The sequence below is a fragment of the Thamnophis elegans genome, chromosome 2 (assembly GCF_009769535.1).
Source record: "Thamnophis elegans isolate rThaEle1 chromosome 2, rThaEle1.pri, whole genome shotgun sequence".
NCBI classification, from domain to species: domain Eukaryota; kingdom Metazoa; phylum Chordata; class Lepidosauria; order Squamata; family Colubridae; genus Thamnophis; species Thamnophis elegans.
The window spans coordinates 108,734,374-108,754,560 of record NC_045542.1 but is presented as its reverse complement, the minus strand read 5'-3'; the positions used below and the strand labels follow the sequence as shown (position 1 = coordinate 108,754,560).

General features: G+C 37.0%; 1 protein-coding gene across 1 annotated transcript in view; it reads right to left on the bottom strand.

Moving 5' to 3' along the window:
* ATG7 (autophagy related 7) overlaps positions 1-20,187 on the bottom strand; it is a 95,792-nt gene that overhangs the window by 56,574 nt on the left and 19,031 nt on the right. The window contains exons 12-16 of the mRNA XM_032210650.1: positions 17,151-17,345; positions 15,187-15,390; positions 14,344-14,459; positions 14,058-14,133; positions 10,975-11,055 (exon numbers count right to left, since the gene is read on the bottom strand). Coding sequence (XP_032066541.1) covers positions 10,975-11,055; positions 14,058-14,133; positions 14,344-14,459; positions 15,187-15,390; positions 17,151-17,345 — 672 coding nt within the window. The remainder of the gene's footprint in view (positions 1-10,974; positions 11,056-14,057; positions 14,134-14,343; positions 14,460-15,186; positions 15,391-17,150; positions 17,346-20,187) is intronic.

The following is a 20,187-nucleotide window of genomic DNA, read 5'->3' as shown; positions in this document are numbered from 1 at the left end:
CATCAGAGCTGGATCTCTTCCAAGGTAGCAGGGGGCTTGGGTACTGATATATCTGTGCCATGGGGGATGGGACGAATTGCTGAGTGAAGATTGGGGTATGAAATGGAATGCTTCCATTTGGAATTAAACTCTTTCACATCGCATGAACAAAAGTAACAGTCATCACTATGGTTCTTTTGCTCTCGCCATACCATAGGAATTCCATAATGGAAAGATTTTTTCTTACCCTTGAACCAGTTTTGGAGGTCCTCAACACACTGTTTGCACACTTTATGAGGCGCCCAAACTTTATCTTGATCTCCAATTTTTAGTCCAAAGTATGCAAAGTATACTTTTTTCACAAAGTCTGTAATATTCTGCTGTTGCTTCAACACTGTATATTCACCACAGATGAAACAGAAACTGTCTGGTGAATTAATACACTTTTGCGGAGCCATAACATAACGGTTGAAGAATGACGAGCTAACATGAATTGCGATGAAAAAGTGTGAAGAAGCCTAGAACCAAGAACCTGAGAATGATTCATGCACAAGTGTGGCATGCAGGAGAGAGCAGTTCTGTGTTTGTACAAGAGACAATGCTGGCCACGCCCCCTGAACTGACCGGAGATGCTGCTATCTGCCCTGTGTCTCCCTCCCACTGGATTCTTCAGGAAAGATTAATCCCTTCTACCATTAGAAGCACAGACATAAAACTTGCTTAGCTTATGTATATATTGCTGACCATCAGATTTACAGTGCTTTATTTTTTTTTATATAATTCGGACAAACCCTTTAAGGTTTTTTTGGCATTTTATATCTCAAATGCACTTATGTGAATTAATTAATAGTAATTTGGACTTTAAATTTGGTTAAAAACCTATAATATAAAAAACATACCAAAAAAAAATAAATGATAAATTTGAAGACAATTTTGCATGTTGTGTCAAATCATGACATCTAGGAGTTTTTTCAATATTTTATTTGTTTTCAGCACACCAAAATACATGGAAATTAGATGAAAATAATCAAACAGCTTTTTAGTCGCAGACCTGTGAATTGGTAGCCAGTAGCTTGTAGCTAAATAGGATTCTTCATACAACACACAGGGTAAAATGATAAAATTTAAAAAGCCCTTCACACAATTCTAACCAGACCCCTCAATTTCTAAGGAGGCCACTCCTTCATCCCAGATTCCAGCCAATTCTCTCACAAATGCCATACTGATACTTTCCATCGAACCCTGACAGAACCTCCTTCTTTTCCCTTATTGGTTCTCAGGAGTCAGATGACTGGGCCTCTGATTGGCCAGTTGAGTCCTACTCCAATAGCTTACAATAAACAAATGTAAATGCTTATTATACTGAGATAAAATAAATACAAAATGCTATCATAAAGAAAGTGACAGAAACATCCCAATATTGCAGAATATACAGCCTCATGCTACATAACTAAGCTCCATTTCATGCCGAATAAACTAAATTATTAATGTACCTTGAATAAAAAGCTATCATTAGATAGATTTTTACTCCAAAAGCATTTTATTAAAATAAATTTGATAAAAAAACATCTGATTTAAATTAAAAAATCCATTTTTTTAAAAAAAATCATAAGATTTTTATCCATACTGTTGCATATTGTTGTTCAGCATTATAGTGAACTATTTATTAACATTTAGAAAATAAAACCATAAAATTATAAAAACATATAATAGATATAATCAGTGGCTATTCCAAATTCAAAGATATAGATGTTAAAATAGAGAATCTTCCTCCTCCAACAGACTACCTCAAAGCATGCTTGAGGTTTATCAGGTTCAAATAAGACGGCTAAAGGAAAATAATTTTGAGAAGGTTGTTCCATAACTGAGATAATTATAGCCTTGAAGCTTGCTATACTTTTAACAAGTCAAATTGCATATTTATGTATATAGTAATACCACGAAATGTTTGCATTCAACACTATTTATTTCAAATAGTAAGGAGACCATGAATGTAAGGAAACATTTAAACGGATTCATCCGCCTGTAATATAACCCAAATCAGAAAAAGTTAGAAAATAAGTGTTCCGAAACAGAGCCAGTGGTTTTGTGGTTAAGGTGCGAGGCTAGTAACAGGGAGAGTGTGAGTTCTAATCCCACTTTAGGCATGAAAGCTAGCTGGGTTTTTTGGGTCAGTCACTCTCAGCCCAACTCATTTCACAGGGTTGCTATCGTGCGAAAAACAGGAGGAGGTAAGAGTATTATGTATCTTTGGCACCTGGAGTTATTTACAGGTGGAATATAAATAAACATGAACAAAAAGCAGACCTTCAAACTTCTTTTGCTGATGCTGCTCATTAAAATAGTCTGTAATTGGATTTTTAATAGACATTTTATGAATGCAGGTAATCCTCAGCTTATGACCACAATGGAGCCCAAAATTCATATTGCTAAGTGAGAAAATTGTTAAGTGAGTTTTGCCCCATTTGACTTTTCTTGCCACTTTTGTTCAATGAATTAAATTACCAACGTGGTTGGTTAAGTGAATCTGGCTCCCCATTGACTTTGCTTGTCAAAATGTCACAAACGACTCCGGGACACTGCAAATGTCATAAATATGAGTCAGTTGTTAAATATGCAAATGTAAATCAAGTGACCATGGGGATGCTACAATGGTTGTAAGTGTGAAAAATTGTCATAGGTCACTTTTTTCCAGTGCCACTGTAACCTCGAATGGTCACTAAATGAATTGTTGTAAGTAAAGGATTACCTGTATAAAAAACACCTCTTTACTCTAAATGCAGCCATCTTTTGTGAACTATTGAACTGAAGAAAGGATCACATTGGGAAGTCCTTGAGTGCCTTCAGTTAAGAAACAAAGGTCCATATTCAGAAGGAAACTTACAATAAAAGCCAATTAAGATTTAATGACAACTTCAGCTTTAATTGTTTAAGACAGTGTTTATCCTCTCCTTACACTATTACACTATTCATTTTAAAGCTGTCACATAGCTTTCTATGTCAAACCAGACAGGAGAAAATTAGAATATTACATCAACTCTGCAATGTAACTGATTAGCACTGTAACTGACTATTATAAAACTATAATTATATAAAAACTGACTGTTATAAAAGGATAAATGACAGAATCAATACAGATGTATAACCACAATAGAATAACCCCTTATGTTCAGAACATCATTTTACAAAGAAAAGTCTCACCAACTTCACAGCTATTCTCAACTTCTCTGTAAAAAATCATTTTCTGCTCAAAAGATCTGCATATTCAGTTGATTTTTTCCCTTTATCTTCTATACCCCCAAAGTGAGATTTCCTCTTTCTTCTAGTTATAATTCTTCTCTAAATTATTGAGTTAAATCACAAAAATATACTATTATTTGTCTTGCAGACATATGTAAGTTGTAAACAATGATTTTCTTGTTAAAAATTAATGATCTGAACACTAGCTTTCCAAAGCCTGAAAGTTAACACTTTTTCTTCAACTTTAATTAAAGAGAATTAGATTACATGTTCATAACAATGTGATGCTTTAAATATTCCAAAAAAGGTTTATCAAAGGGACTATACTTGTGGCTTTAAAAAGAAGAAAGGGAAAGAAGGGGATTTATTTTCTTCTCTCTATGCTTCAAAGTTTTTCTAAGAAAGCCCTTAGTGACAAATTGCTTCATAGTTATGTGGAAATGAAGGTACAGAAGAAAGCCAAATGAATCAAACTCTCCACCCCAGGTTTTTAACCCTGGTAATCTATATCTCTGTATACTTGCCAATAATATAACTGACTATCTAATTCACACATCTGAAAGCTTTTAAAAACCTCAGAACATAAAAGATTTTTTTTAGAGAAAGAGCATTAGTAATTTAAGTTCTCAAAGGCAAAAATATGTTACTCATTTACTCAACACAGGCTTCTCAATTTAAGAGGTTTTCTAAACCAGCAGCCTTCCATTTCCCAAGACTACAACACACAATGGCATGAATGTATAATTCTATGTTGTCTTTACCTTTTTGTGTTAATATCCAAAGAGTCCTAAGCAAGGTCGCATCTACATTTTTTTGACCTATTATTTTCAAAATTTTAGTACCATTATCTCCCAGCTGGCCGAAGCTTGAGTATCCACAAAAGTGCAATCTGATTTTATATAGATGAATTAATAAAGTTCCTTTCATCCCTCCCACCCTCCCAAAAAAGCATTTCTCTTATATATCTATATCTACATTGACATCTATCTATACATATTGGATACATTCGTAGAACTGTGGGAGGAAACAATACCTGAGAAGCAGTGATGATAGAAAATCAGGCAAAATACCAGCCAACACTCCTAGGCACAGCAGCTCCACGACCCTCCTAACACAGCCATTCCGAGCAGCAGCTCTTGTAAGTGGCAGCAAAATCTGTGCTATTATGCATTAAGGAAATCTTCCTGCGTGTGTGAGTGTGGATGGCATCAGAACAGTGGTGGGTTCCGGATTGCACTGTACTGGTTGCAACGGGGCCCAGTGTCTCCCACATGCATGCACGCAGCACGCGGACACATGTGTGCATGCGTCCTTACCTCCACGACACCTCTGCAACGCCTCCGTGATGCTTCAGCTGCTCAGCGGAGCATCGTGCAGGCGCCGTAAGCTCCGTGTGCATGGGCAGAAGCCCCGAAGAGCTCAAATATACGTAAGGAGCTCGGGCAGGCAGGTGGGCCCTTTGGAGCACCGTACCAGAACGATACCCGGTGCCCCCGGCAGGTACCGGTACGCCCGTACAGGGGCACACCACCCACAACCCACCACTGGATCAGAATGTAGGAAGAATTATTATAAAAAAAGATACAAAACCAAAATTTCCATGAAAAAAATAATTAAATCTGTACAGCAGAAAGGGCAAGAAGATTTATTGCATCTGCCCTGATTTCGGACAGGAATTAAATGCTGAGCATGCAAACTTTTGGTAGTGGTAGTGAAAAATCAGTCTTCAGGGCTGTCACAGAAGAGATTCCTACCTAGGTAACACTGGCACCATTGTGAATCTCAAAAGGAAAAAAAACAGATTCTCATTATTTGGGGAGTACTGAAGGAGGGACAAAGAGACAGCAGGTCTCATATAGGATGTCTTCTGAAGACTGCCAGCAAGTTGAACATCTGCTGACAAGCTAAAAGGAAATATAGAATTCTTCCAATTATTAATTGCACCTACCAACAGCTTAGATCTAAAATCTTGTTGTATACTGTATTTATAGATGGAGGTTTCTCTGACTTCCCTTTCTCTTTGCAGCTCCCTAAATCTCTTCAGGAAGAGATTTTTGGAAATACAGTCATATCTGGTGTTTGAAATTACCGTTTGTGGGAGCAAATGTAAATGCAGGGGGAAACTGGCATTCAGACCAATAAGAACATTTTGGTGGGGTTAAAGAAGTATTAAAATGGCCTCTATTTCTGAAAGTGAGTTCTGTATTGCTGAACCAATTCAATAAATTTGGCCAATTTCTGCTAGACCCTTGAAGAGCTAGACCCTTGAAACTGAGTACCGAAGTATAAAAAAAGGAATCTTCCCAAAATAAGAGCAAAGGGCTTTTGCTGGCAAACATCCTGTTAAACTTTTAACTTTTAAAAGATGCTTAACTTTTTCACTGTCATTTAAAAACAAAACAAAATATATCTGCCCTCCTTTCCTCCCCTTTCTTCCCTTCGCTTACTTTTCCTCCCACCCTGAGAAATAGAAGAGAAAATTTAAAATCAGAATGTTTAGTATTCACATTAATCTTTAGGTATCTGAAACACTGGCCTACCTTGGATGAACTATATGTCTTTCAACTCCATTTACTTTTATAAACCACTTAAAAAAACACGTACAGAATTGTCCTTTATTTATTAGATTTTTATCCTGTCTTTATTACTTTATATAAAGTAGTCTTTACTTTAGAGCCAGAAGAATTTTGATAAGAAGCTGAGTTTTGGATGGAACATTTTTTCTGCTATGGGTGTGTGACGCAAATGAAGGAGAATATAATTACAAACCTGTATTAAAACAGCAGTTCCAAGTATGTTTGGAACAACAACAAAAGCATCAGCTCTATAAAAAGAACAATGAAGTCATTTCAATTGTTGACATACAGGTGATAGGGAAAGGGGGAAAGCTGCTGCTGTCCAAAAAAAGGCAAACAAAAAGGAAGACATTCCAACTAGGAAATTTTTGTGAGGAAAGAAAGGTTAATTTTTTATATGTAATGAAATTTGAGGTTTGGACTGAGACAGCATCTGAATGGACAATCCAAGTAAGTACCGTATTTTTCAGAGTATAAGATGCACCTTTTTCCCCTCAAAAAAGAGGCTGAAAATCTGGGTGTGTCTTATACACTGAATACAGCATTTTTTTGCCTCCTGAAGCCCCGCCCCTTCACCAAAATGGCCATGTATAGCCTTTAGGAGGCTTTCAGAGTGCTCCTGGGGGCTGGGGAGGGCAGAAATGAGCAAACCCCTCCAGCCCTCAGGAGCACTCTATAAGCGTCCTAAAGGCTATGCATGCCATTTATTTTGGAAAAAAGGGTCCATTTTTGCAAAAAGGGCCATTTTTTGTTTGTTTTGGGGGGGCCCACCCCCTAGGAGCACTCTACAAGCCTAAAGGCTATTCATGCCCTTTAAAAAAGACGGGCCGTTTTTGGGAGGTCTGCAGAGTTCAAAAACTTTTTTTTTTAATTTGCTTCTTGGTGCATCTTATATTTGGGTTCATCTTATACTCTGAAAAATATGGTAGTCCCTGCAGAATTTCTGAAGTACTTTCTAGGGGGGATTCTTGGCTGGAAATCCAAATTACTAATAGGAAACCAGAATGTGACACACCAATATAACTCTAGAGTGACAAAATAATTATCAAGGCCGATAAAAAGTCTAACACTTCTTTGAATGTGTATCTATGAATTGGCAATCTCAAGTGACCCAGCATTTCTTCTAGCATCTAAAGATTAATGGGGTGTGGAGGAAGTGGATTGGGCCATGCCAGGGATAAAATGCATTAGGCATTTTAAGATGTGACTGTGAGAACCTTCAGAAAGCAGCTGCTGAGTCTGATGTGTCCAGTCAAGGAACGCACATTGAACACAAAGTAGTCATGTATAAGTGAGGGTCCTTGTTACGCGCTCCTTTTAGCCTAGAATGGTTTCTACTACCCTTACTCCACCTGGGAAGTTGAGCTTATTTCATAAGAAAGAAATGGGCTATGCCACTTACAGACAGTAAGAAAGATGACTCTGATGAAAGTATGCAAAAATTGTTACCCAGACAAAAGGGGCTGAATTTTTTTCTGAGAAAAAAATATAGTATTTGACAGTGGCTCAGGCAGACACCTTCCTAATTCACTTGAGCATTTAGTGTGGAAAAGGAGCTACAGCATAGGCAGTTTTGCAATGTTTTGTTATTATAGCCAATCTCTTGTTTTTAATGGTTGATTGGGAGCTGTCCAGAGTTCAATATAAAATGGGTGGCTAAATAAATGCTTTAAATAAATAAATTTCTCTCATAAAATCATATCACATAGTCTCTTGGCCAAAGAATGGCCAAGAGACAGCCAAGTGTTTAGAACTTTAATGAAAAACTAACACGTTTGCAGCCATCCAGATTTCTGTGTGTACAAAATATGTCTATCAGAACTACATGAACCATAAAGGCATCTTTACATATAAATATGACGCCAGAAACTGTAGCTTTGTAAAAATGTTGGCTTCCCAGGTGGGTAGGCAGCTTGCCAAGGGCTAAGAGAGGCCACCTGTTTACTTTCTATGTTCCTGTAAGGGTAAATTGAGACTGACAAACCATTCCCTATAATTAAATACATGATACTAGATGAAACTGCATGCTGTCTTTTCACTAGTCCACTTCTCAAAGTCTTTCTTGTATGTTAATGAGGTTAAGCACCTATGGGATCCAGTTCTTTCTCACAAGTTGAATCCATGGAAGGCTGCTGTCAAACCAAAATTAAGAACTTGGGTTTCTTACAGGAGCCATTTCTGAATTCCTCGAATGGATCCCTACAAAGGTTAGAAACTCATCTGCTCAGAGAAGTTTGAAACTTGACATCTAGTTTCAAAGACTAAAAACTTTTCAGGCATAAATATAAGAAAAAATTAGGGTGAAACTGTGACAAATGCATTACAGGGAAGAGGTGGGGTGGAGAGACCCCCACAGAGAATCCAGATAAACAGACCACTGAATTTATCATTGTTTGTATCGGAAATCTCAATGCTCTGAAACAGTATGCTAAAAACTGGAGCGGGGCCTGTAAATAAATGTTATGTTTCTACTGTAAGAAAATACATGTATCCCTGAGCCAACCTTTTCCGCATAAAAGTAATTTAATATTATTACCACATGAAAAATGATCACTATGGAGTAATGTAGCTGTCAAAGTTCAAGTCATATTTTATTTTAAAAAAAGAACTTATTTATGTAAAACAGAACTCTTTTAAAAACACCACAGTAATAAGAAAAAAAAATCACTTCTCTCTGTCCCTCCTTCCCAATGTTTCTATCATACATAAAAAAATGTTCATGCCATGGATGATGACATACAAGTGAAAATCAGGAATACCTGATCTTTTTTTAGCAATGTGTACACGAAAGTACCTACAGACTACATTTGTAATCAGTGTGCTTGAAAATTAGGGCACAATGAGCATGACACTCCTTAGAGCAGAATAATCTGGGAAAATAACAACTTAACAAATATCAAGAGCCCTGCTGTATCAGACCAAAGACCATTTTAGCAGACTGTTTTCCTCACTGGCCAATGAATGATTAACACACAAGCTTAAAAACAGGCTAAGCTGCCCAAAGTTCTTTACAACTATTGTTCTTCAGAAAGCGATATCCAGCCAGGTTACCTCCTGGAGATGAAGTGGACCATGACTGAAGGCCACTGCTGTCTTCTCCCTTGATTTCTCTACCCACCCCTTACCATCAGTACAAAAAGAAAACTGTATTTATAACTCTGCAAGAAAGGAATTGGGTCAAAGTCCCCTTCCTGATATAATTGAATAAAGTATCATCCTCCATCACTACAAAAAATTCTTTCAACTATCCATAGATATTCAGGCATTTACCCCTTTGAAACAGTGCCCTGTGCCTAAATTTTGGTTTTAGCAATGTGTATGCTACATCCCCAAGTTGACCCCAAACTATATTCATAATACAGTATGTCACAATGGGAAATAAACATATTGAAAGTAGTAAATTATAATTACATTTCAACTGAACTTAAATCTATGGGTTTTGGTTTTTTTAACCTACCTAATTCTCACTTCTAATCCTGCTGTTCTTTGATCTACAACACATTTCACCAGAGGAACTTTTAGAAGATGAGTGGAGCTTTTCTATGGAAGAAAATCAAACTCTAACCAATTAACTTGAATGTCTTCATTGGATGTGTTTTATGTGATTTCTTCAGAATCTATTAAATTGTGTAAAACCTATAAAGGAAATCAATCTCTAATGTATTCATATAAATTTTATTATGGTTGCAGAAGAACGGAAACTGAATTTCTTCTAGCCTACCTTAAGCCCCTCTAAGTTACGATGTATAATTTATCTTGATGACAATTAATTTTCAGACTAGTATGTGTTCATAGATGCAGTAAAATTATATTAAAGTTTTTGGTTCACAGCTGACATCCTTACCTAATATGATACAAAGGATTTTAATAAACTGTCAATGTTTTCTCTGTGGACACCCCACATGCTAAAAACAAAAGATCAAAATAGAGAGGGTGATTGCTCAGTTTGGTTTTGTTGTTACTGTTTTCAAATACTAACCAAACCACAATTAAATTACAAATGTGAACAAATATGATAAATCTATGTTGCTGAAATGAAATATAAAACCCTAAAAAATATACCTGTTGTAACTATGAAATTGTCTGACATGCCATGATAGTACAGGGATCTTTAGTCTGTCTATCTCTGCTCTCAAGCCCAGCCACTTAAGGCATCTTCCACTATTTCTAACCAGTATATGAAGCCCCCTTCTTATGTGTGATAAAAGTTAGAAAATATGTCAAGGTAAAAATGGGCACTCAAAAGGAGACTCTGTGTTCACTCTAACTTGGTGAGGAGGATTTGGATTTCACTTTAGGAAGAAAAATGAGTTGGATCAACATTGAACTGAATTTCATTTAAATTGATGGTTGGATAAATCTGAAATGAGCCTATCAACATTGTTGTTTCAATCAGAACAGAAACTGGCACAGGTAATCCTTGACAATTGAGTTCAACATTTCTGCTGTTAGGCAAGACAGTTGTTAAGTGAGTTTTGCTTGATTGTATGACCTTTTTTGCCACAGATGTTAAGCAAATCACTGTAGTTGTTAAGTTAGTAATATGGTTATTAAGTGAATCTGGTTTCCCCATGGATTTTGCTTGTCAGAAGATTGCAAAAATGATCGCATGAATAGTGCAACCGTCATAAATACAATCCACTTTTGTTCATATGACTATGGGGATGCTGCAATGGTTGTTTTTTTCAGGGCTGTTGTAAGTTTGAATGGTCAATAAACAAATGGTTATAACTCGAGGATTACCTGTAGTTGATGAGAAGGCGTCCACATGACCACTTTCTTTCATCAGCAAGTAAGAAAGGAAAATGCTATGGGATGGATTCTTTCTACTCATGCCTACCTTTACCAGAATGATACTTTTGGCACAGTTGAATACCCGCTAATACGGAAGCGCAGTAATCTACCCACAAAATAACAACTGTCTTTAATTACAAGCAATACCAGACAACTGAAGGAAAGTGGAAAAGGAACATATATTATCAAGTGGGACTTTAAGTCAGAGGAGGCATAATTGGTACACACATGGCATCTAAATTTGGAATGAGATTTTGTCACAATGGATACTTTGAAAAATCTTCTTCTAGCAGATTGTGTTGAGTATGTCAAATATTTCTCTGAAAACATTAAATCAAATGAGAATGAGAATACAGATACAAAAGAATACAGATACAAAACTTACCTTGGGTGAACAGGCAGTACACTTGTCAAACGCCAGACTGACAGGAAGAACATTATCAAATCTTGATAAAAAACCTCGGATCTGTCAAGACAAGAGGTATATAGCAGAATTTTGAAATCAGCCATATTGCCCTGGCTAAATTTCTCAGGTCCCATGTTATTCAGAAAATGCAGACAACATGTACAGATCTGATAATGAACAAAGGCCCTTTCTACAGAAACTGAGGGCATGGTTATTCAGGTCGGATGATTGCATGTAGTGTGATTTCTCTGTAGACAGACACACAGCACCACCTGGAGTATAAACCTCTTGCAGAAAGGGAGTGAAGGAGCAGTAAGGGAAAATATTGTACAGACCTATCAGTTGCAGGCCCTACAATTTTATATGGTGATATAATACTGTCGCCTAATAAAGGATTCAATCTTTTTCAGTCCTGTCTAAATGGGTAAAATAGGAGCATCAATCAAGCAAATCCTTTCTCCTTGGTAACCCATATTGTGGGGGAGAGGTGTCAAAAAGGTGGCCATAAATATGTGATCCAAGCTCTGGCCCCTCCCCTTTTGCAGGGCTTGCAAAAAAGAATCGGGAGTTTGATCATATGATTGTGATCACCATCTCAACTTTTATGGTTTGACTTCTGTGCATCTTTCAATTTTATTCTTACTTCCCCTATAAACTATGTAGTCTCATTAATTCTGTACAGTATTTCTACAGCATTTCTCGGAGTTATTGCTATGCTGATTTTGGTTCTGCTCTTGTTGGTACCGTTGGATTTAATTACAATTTGGACCTTCTTTTGATTTTAGCAATATACTGTACATTGCCCACAGCAGCAACCATGCGAGGTAGTAGCCATCTAATTAGTCCTTGACCTACAAACACAATTGGGATTCGAACTTCTGTCATTAAGTGATCCGGTGGTTAAGTGAGTTGCATCCAATTTTAAGACTCCCCCCCCCTCTTTTTTACAAGATCATTAAGCAAATCATTGCAGTGATTCTAGCTTCCCTCATTGGTTGCTTGTCAGACGGTGGCTGGGAACATCTCCAATGGTGATCATATGACACCAGGTTTGTGTCCAGGCTAAATACATGCTGGGTGCCAAGAATAACTGAAGCCAGTGGTTTGGAACATACAGCAAACTGAGTTACACAACTCAGTCAAACACATTTTAGCCCAGGATCCTATGCAAGCCAAAATTGATACTTAGATATGGATAAAGCCCTCTCACAATTATCAAACAGTGATATTATGCTTGCTCAAAAATAACCCCAACTAAGTTATACATGGCTTACTTCCTCCTAAGCACATCAAGGATTGTAACTTGCTAATAATAAACATACCATCAATTTATTTAGAATCTCAGGTTGCTTAAGTAAGGTATGCTGTCCTTTTCCTGCTTTCCTTAGTGGGAGAGCATGGCAGCCACTGTGTGACAGAGAAGGTCATGCTGTGACAATCAAAGAATGTAAAATAACTGCGCCAAAAACAACTCGCAAAAATAAAAGCATTAGGAAGTGCTAAGGAATAGGGACGTTTTTTTTTTTTAAATGGCGCTATGCATTTGTATTTAAATTGGACACTTGCTGAGCATTCAAATAATAATATTTTGAGGCACAACAGGAGACTTTTAAACAATAAGAATAAAATATAATTATGAATGAAGAAGAGAGAGAGAGAAAGTTGAGAGTTAATTAGATTATTGTGCACCATCTCTATTTCTCTTAATTCATACAAGCAAGAAAAACAAAAAGTTCTGAACCAAAAAATATCCATTCCCCCATCCTGTACCCACCCCCGGCATTAATCCTAAACAGATATGTTATCTACAAAGAGAACTTGGATAGCATTACATCTTCTTAGCTAACAGGAAACCAGTTGTTGACACAAATGTGTAGGGGGTGGGGAGGAGTGACTATACAGGATGAGATTTTTGTAATGTAATTAAACTTCATTTTGCAAGTGATTTTTGCAACAAAAATGACATTAATTTTACTGCTCAGAATTTTTCTTACAAGGGAAAGAGCATCAGGACTAATTTTACTTCATTTCCTTGTGCAACAAAGCAAAAACTTCATTTTCAAAATGACATAACAACACAATTAAACAACAACTCACGTTGTTGAGTAAAATAATTGTTAAAAAACAATTAAAATTCCCACAAAGTTCTGAAGTAAACCAATCATGCTTTCAAACATGAAGAGGATAGGATGTGAATAAGCAATGTGCTTGATGACGCAGGAGGAAGAATTAGCTATTAAATACAGGTAGCCCTTGAGTTACAACTACAATGGAGTCTGGGCATTGTGGCCATAAGTTGTGATGGTTGTAAAATGGATTGGTCATGTACTTCACCTGATTTTATGTCCATTTTTACAGCAGTCATTAAGCGAACCAACATTTCACTATGGTGGCAGTTTTGCTGAAAACTGGAAGTAAATGCTGGTTTTCAGCAAAAATGTGGTCATGTGATTGTGGGACATGGCAAATAGCTGTAAATGTGGCTATGTTGCCAAGCAACAATGGGAGAGGGGGGGCTGTTGGAACTTCAAATGCTCGCTGTGCCTCTGACTCTACATTTTTCTGCTAGTGAAAAAACAAACCAGGATCTTTAAGTTTCCTATCAGTGAAAAAGCACAGTTAAATATCGTAAGCAAGCTAGCCTTAACTGAGCTTTGAAACCGGCTTATTTTTGAAAATATATTCCAAAAGCAACAGGAAAAGGGCTCCTTATCAAGCTTTGGTTTAGAATGAAATTAGAAACTAGTCTCTGAGACAAAATTAAAGGGAAACAGGTATTTTCAAATGCCTATCCATTATTTGTAACCTTAGTACAAAGCTGACCTCTATTTAATGACTAACCTTTGGAATATATCTCTAGGTGTTCTTAAATTTAAATTGATTTCCCTTCTCAATTTATGTCATTCTGAACTCCTAACCTGAAGTCATGAATCACGATGTCTACAGTTTTTCAACCATTTCTCTACTCTTTTACTACTAGAGGGCTGCCCATTGCAGGGGTTTATAAAGCCACCTGATTTCAGGAATAATTTCACAGTTGTATGACTTTCCAATTTACTAACCTGATGAGGCACAAGCCCAAGAGAGGTGGGAGGTTCATTCATTCTGTCATCACTACTGCTTGCAACTGCATAGCCTCTAACAAAATGGAGGAGGAGAGAAAGAGAGGTAACTTTTTGTACAGAAGAGCTTGGCATTCATCATGTTTTGACTAAGTAAAATGTGGAATAAAATCCAAATCAATATTATTTGACTGATCTTCAGAAAGGCAATGTTCCCCAAAAAGTAACGGTGCAATAAAATAAAACATTCTAAAATATGACTTCCTTTTCCACAATGATGGCTTACCCTTCTGGATGTTGCAAAATGGATACCATTAATTCGACAGCAAGTGCTCCTGCTATCATGGCTAATCCTGGTCGACTGACTGTACACTGTTGATCCAATGTCCGATCCTTGGTGGACTGCAAAGGAAGAGGACACATTAGGTGTTTTTTTTTCCTCTACATCTTTTCTTAAAAATAAAATACAGAATAGTGATTTTTGGTTCTCTTTCCAATTACCTGCTAATAATCCCACTAATAAAGAGTTGACATGAGAGGACCTTGGTGCTCTTACAACTTGCTTGTTTTCTTCCAGACATCCCATTACCCAAACTGACATTTCATTACCCAAACAGACTGATGATATTACTTAGTTTGGATAATGAAACATCTACCAGAAATCAAGCAAGCTCAGAGAGCACCAATAATCCCATTCCCTACTCTTAAATCCTTGTGTCTCTTTGTCTTTCAGGGGGGAAAAAGCACTGATGCCAAAAAAACAGAATCCTCTTCCTTCTTCTGACAAGATAGCACTTCACAATGGAACTAGGAAAAGGGTCCTCCACTTTCTAGAGAAGATTTTAGGAATCAACAGTACTCTATAGAAGAGTTGGAATTGCTAAAAGGCTTCAATCCCTTTCTTTCTTTAGATATATGCAGCTTTCTAGAATACTTTTCTTATGTCATTATAGTGGCATTAAGGAGGATGGCAGGGGTGGCTCTTTTTAAGTCACTTCTGAACCATATCACTAGAAGTCTTCCTATGGTGGGAAAAAAACGATCAGATTTTTCTCACTATTATACTAATACAGAGGAGGAGAAAAAATAATCAAGAACAGTCCTATCAATTTGCTTAAGCTCTACTTACATCTCCTGGTGCAACTACATCATTGCAGAAGTAGCAACCGAGTTTATAGCCAGGGATATTTGAAAAAAGTGATGATCCTAAAAGATCGACTGAGCCAGAAGAATTATTGCATGGAGAATCTCCAATTTCAGGATTCTTTGGTTTCTTTAGCCCATGTCTCATCACGACAAATGTGTCAAATCCCAAAGCAGCATTGATGACCAGCTGTGCAAATATTGAAAAGCAAAGAAAGTGATGTTCAAATTATACAGTAAGCAAAACGTTAAAAAATAAAAATGAGCAGCCAAGATTACGTAAGTAAAGCTTGTCTTTCAAGTCAGATAGCCTCTTTATCATGTGTTCACCAAATCTACTTTGGAAGATTCCCTCATCCATTAGTGTAGTTTTGAAAAGGTTGCATAATATGGGGAGATGACAAGTATCATTAGATAAAGAAAATTAGTACTGTTTTAGTATATATAATGTAGTTAAAACATTTTCATCCTCCTTTTCAACTTAAAAACACCCACAACCAAGTTAAAATGCCAATACTTGATAAATATAAATACTAAACTGATCATCAATCAGATTTAATTAGATTATGAGTATAAACTTCCTCCATGGGAATTTCTTTATTATGGGTCTGCTAGAATGAGTAGTAGTGGAAGCTACAGAAAGAAAGGCCCAAATTCAAAATAAGGAAATTCTTGACCACAAGAAACATTAAGCAATGGAACTGGCTGATATCTGGAATACTGAGCTCTCCATTATTAGAGATTTTCAAACAAAGGTTGGGCAGTCTGGATGGTTTCAGGATTCCCCCCCTGAGTGGGGGTTGGATTACAAAATTTCAAGGCCTCTTCTTACTTTACAATTCCATGGCTCTGTAACTTTTTACAGTTCAGGTAGGAGGAACTGCTCAAAAGCAGAAGCCAATAACCTAGAATAGCAGAATATGCATTTCAGTGTTGAAATTATGAAGTGAATCCATATTTATTGCTGAATGGAATTCATATACTTTACAAATATTTATTAGGGCAATGATAAAATAATTTAAAAAATATTAAAACAATATTTTTTTTCAAAAAATCCAAAAAGTATTAATAGCCTTTCTGAAAAAGCCACCAAAAAATAGCATTTTAAATCATTATTTTTTAACTTTCAAAATACATGGAAGTAGGAAAATGGAATTAAGGTTTTCAACTTTATCCCTCATTTACTTGTCTTAAGTTCATCAACCTAATATTCGGTCTAAACTTCAATGAAGAACACTGTATGCCAGTAAATATACAGGTGAAACTCGAAAAATTAGAATATCATGTAAAAGTTCATTTATTTCAGTAATGCAGCTTAAAAGGTGCAACTAATATATGAGATAAGACTCATTACATGCAAAGTAAGATAGTTCAAGCCGTAATTTGTCATAATTGTGATGGTGGATTTGGGGTTTTCATGAGCTGTATGCCATAATCATCACAATTATGACAAATCACGGCTTGAACTATCTTGCTTTGCATGTAATGAGTCTTATCTCATATATTAGTTTCACCTTTTAAGTTGTATTACTGAAATAAAGGAACTTTTGCACGATATTCTAATTTTTCGAGTTTCACCTGTAAAAAAAATAAACTCTATAACTGTTTTTCTTCCTTAACCACTTAGAAGATATGTGGACTTCAACTCCCCAGAATTCCCTGATCAGTATGCTGACTGAAGAAGTTTGTTAGTGGAATCCCTACATCACGGATGTCAAGCTCGCAGTGTCATGTGACGTTTTTCTACTTTGTTTTCCCCTTCACAGAGCTGGGGTGGTCGTGATGCATACTTCCCATGGGCCACTAGTTTTACACCCCTCCCCTACAATTTCAAGTTGCCAAGATTGAAAAACACTGTTCAGTACACTTAGTGAAAATGTTTTCAAAAAATCATTGTCAACCCACCCCCTCCCATTTTAGTACTGCCTGTGGGAAATGTACGTGTGATACCTTTCTCTTGCTGGCTGAGATGACAGCAGGAAGCCATCGACTTTCCCTGGTGTCCATTAGCAAAAAGATGACATCATGACCATCAATCAGCTTTTCCAGCTGAGCCACATCCTTTTGCGCTTGCTGCAAGGTTGTTTCAGAAAAATTCACAGGGTGACCTGGCATTGGGATGCTCATGTTAAAACCTTCAGCCTTCTAAAAGAAACACAACAAAGGAGAAGGATACACAGACTCATCACAAGGCAAGCAAAAGGCTTTTGAAGGCCAAGACAAAAATATGCAGCACCTTCAAAACTCTTTCCATCCCATTCTTTTTTTTTGTTTTGTTTTAAGGCAGAATAATTATTGCATATAATTGAGAAAATAAGTGTTATCTCCAGCCACATTTAGAATCATTGTTGAGTCAGAGTCATGCTCACTTCAATCTTAAGCAGCTGTTACAGAAAACACTCCAGTTGTAGCAGACTAAGGCATTGGTTAAACAGACTGTATAAATGGAAATAGAGGTCACTTTTTGGAAAAAGAAACATAAACAATACTTGAGGTCTTATACTAATGGAAAATTGAATTGTATCTGTTTCTTGAGCTGCACACCTGCCTTATGGAGAGATAATGCACAATTGACTGTGCCTTGCCAAAACAAACAAACCTCTCACAATGTAAACATTTCCATTCACTTTAAAGGCTTCAGTTCTCCCAGCCTATTATTAATCTGCCCAGATAATGCTGTCCTATAATATAGACCCATTATAAGGGCATCACATTTTCCCCTTGTACAATAGGAATTATAGCTACAGGAAAGGTGTGTTAATGTTGGATTGTGCAGACAGTAAGCATGCTAGTACCACAGGTATCCCTCCCTCCCTCCCTCCCTTCTCCTCTGCAGTCATTTTGAATGGTCTGCAAGGTAGTTCATCATCCAGCATATACCTACAGGTGAAACTCGAAATATTAGAATATCGTGCAAAAATTCATTTATTTCAGTAATGCAACTTAAAAGGTGAAACTAATATATGAGATAAGACTCATTACATGCAAAGAAAGATAGTTCAAGCCGTGATTTGTTACAATTGTGATGATTATGGCGTACAGCTCATGAAAACCCCAAATCCACCATCTCAGAAAATTAGAATATTACATGCAATCAATAAAACAAGGATTGTACATAGAACAATATTGGACCTCTGAAAAGTATAAGCATGCATATGTACTCAGTACTTGGTTTCGGCCCCTTTTGCAGCAATTACTGCCTCAATGCGGTGTGGCATGGAAGCTATCAGCCTGTGGCACTGCTGAGGTGTTATGGAAGACCAGGATGCTTCAATTGCGGCCTTCAGCTCTTCTGCATTGTTCGGTCTCATGTTTCTCATCTTTCTCTTGGCAATGCCCCATAGATTCTCTATGGGGTTCAGGTCAGACGAGTTTGCCAATCAAGCACAGTAATCCAACAGTAATTGAACCAGGTTTTGGTGCTTTTGGCAGCGTGGGCAGCTGGAAAATGAAGTCAGCATCCCCATAAAGCTCGTCTGCAGAAGAAAGCATGAAGTGCTCCAAAATCTCCTGGTAGATGGCTGCGTTGATCCTGGTCTTAATGAAGCACAATGGTCCAAAGTCTTGTTGCTGAGTGGTCCAAAGTCCTCTTTTCTGATGAGAGCAACTTTTGCCAAAAGCACCAAAACCTGGTTCAATGACTGTGGGATTACTGTGCTTGATTGGCCTCTCCATTCTTCCTCTATACTCTGGGTCCTTGGTTTCCAAATGAGATGCAAAAGTTGCTCTCATCAGAAAAGAGGACTTTGGACCACTGAGCAACAAGACTTTGGACCACTGTGCTTCATTAAGACTAGGGTCAACGCAGCCATCTACCAGGAGATTTTGGAGCACTTCATGCTTCCTTCTGAAGACAAGCTTTATGGAGATGCTGACTTCATTTTTCAGCTGCCTACATTGCCAAAAGCACCAAAACCTGGTTCAATGACTGTGGGATTTCTGTGCTTGATTGGCCAGCAAACTCACCTAACCTGAACCCCATAGAAAATCTAAAGATGAGAGACATTGGACCAAACAATGCAGAAGAGCTGAAGGCCGCAATTGAAGCATCCTGGTCTTCCATAACACCTCAGCAGTGCCACAGGCTGATAGCTTCCATGCCACACCGCATTGAGGCAGTAATTGCTGCAAAAGGGGCCGAAACCAAGTACTGAGTACATATGCATGCTTATACTTTTCAGAGGTCCAATATTGTTCTATGTACAATCCTTGTTTTATTGATTGCATGTAATATTCTAATTTTCTGAGATGGTGGATTTGGGGTTTTCATGAGCTGTACGCCATAATCATCACAATTGTAACAAATCACGGCTTGAACTATCTTTCTTTGCATGTAATGAGTCTTATCTCATATATTAGTTTCACCTTTTAAGTTGCATTACTGAAATAAATGAATTTTTGCACAATATTCTAATTTTTCGAGTTTCACCTGTACTACAGAACCTAAAATGATTTCAGATTCATCTGCCTTCCTCATGAACATATATGGAGAATTTCCCACTTCCTGCAAGTAACACTAATAAAGTATTGAAGCAAAGAAGAGATATTTCTATTTAATCTCTACTTAATAATTGCCAATCAAGTCCAAAAAGAAAACAAGGAAGGCTTTCCCACTTATTTTTATAGCCAAAGTAGAATAGCGGCAAAAATATGGTGAAAATGTGATTTCCTGAAAAATAATATTTTAAAAAGGCATATATAAACAGGCATTTCTTATTATTTACTTGATATGAAATGCATGTGCAAATGTAACATGGCATATTATTTCAGAAATGAAAACATTTTAATGTTATGATGCTAAAACAGACAGTATATTAAAGAGAAAGATGACACAACCTGAAACACAGCCCAGAATTGTTGAAGAACACATAAAATACACAGCTCAGAAAGCAAGCCCTGGAGCTTCCTGGCCAACAGATGGCAGAAGAAAAAAGTTTCCAAATTCAGTCAATACAACAATCTAACAGTAGCATGAAATGATGTCATG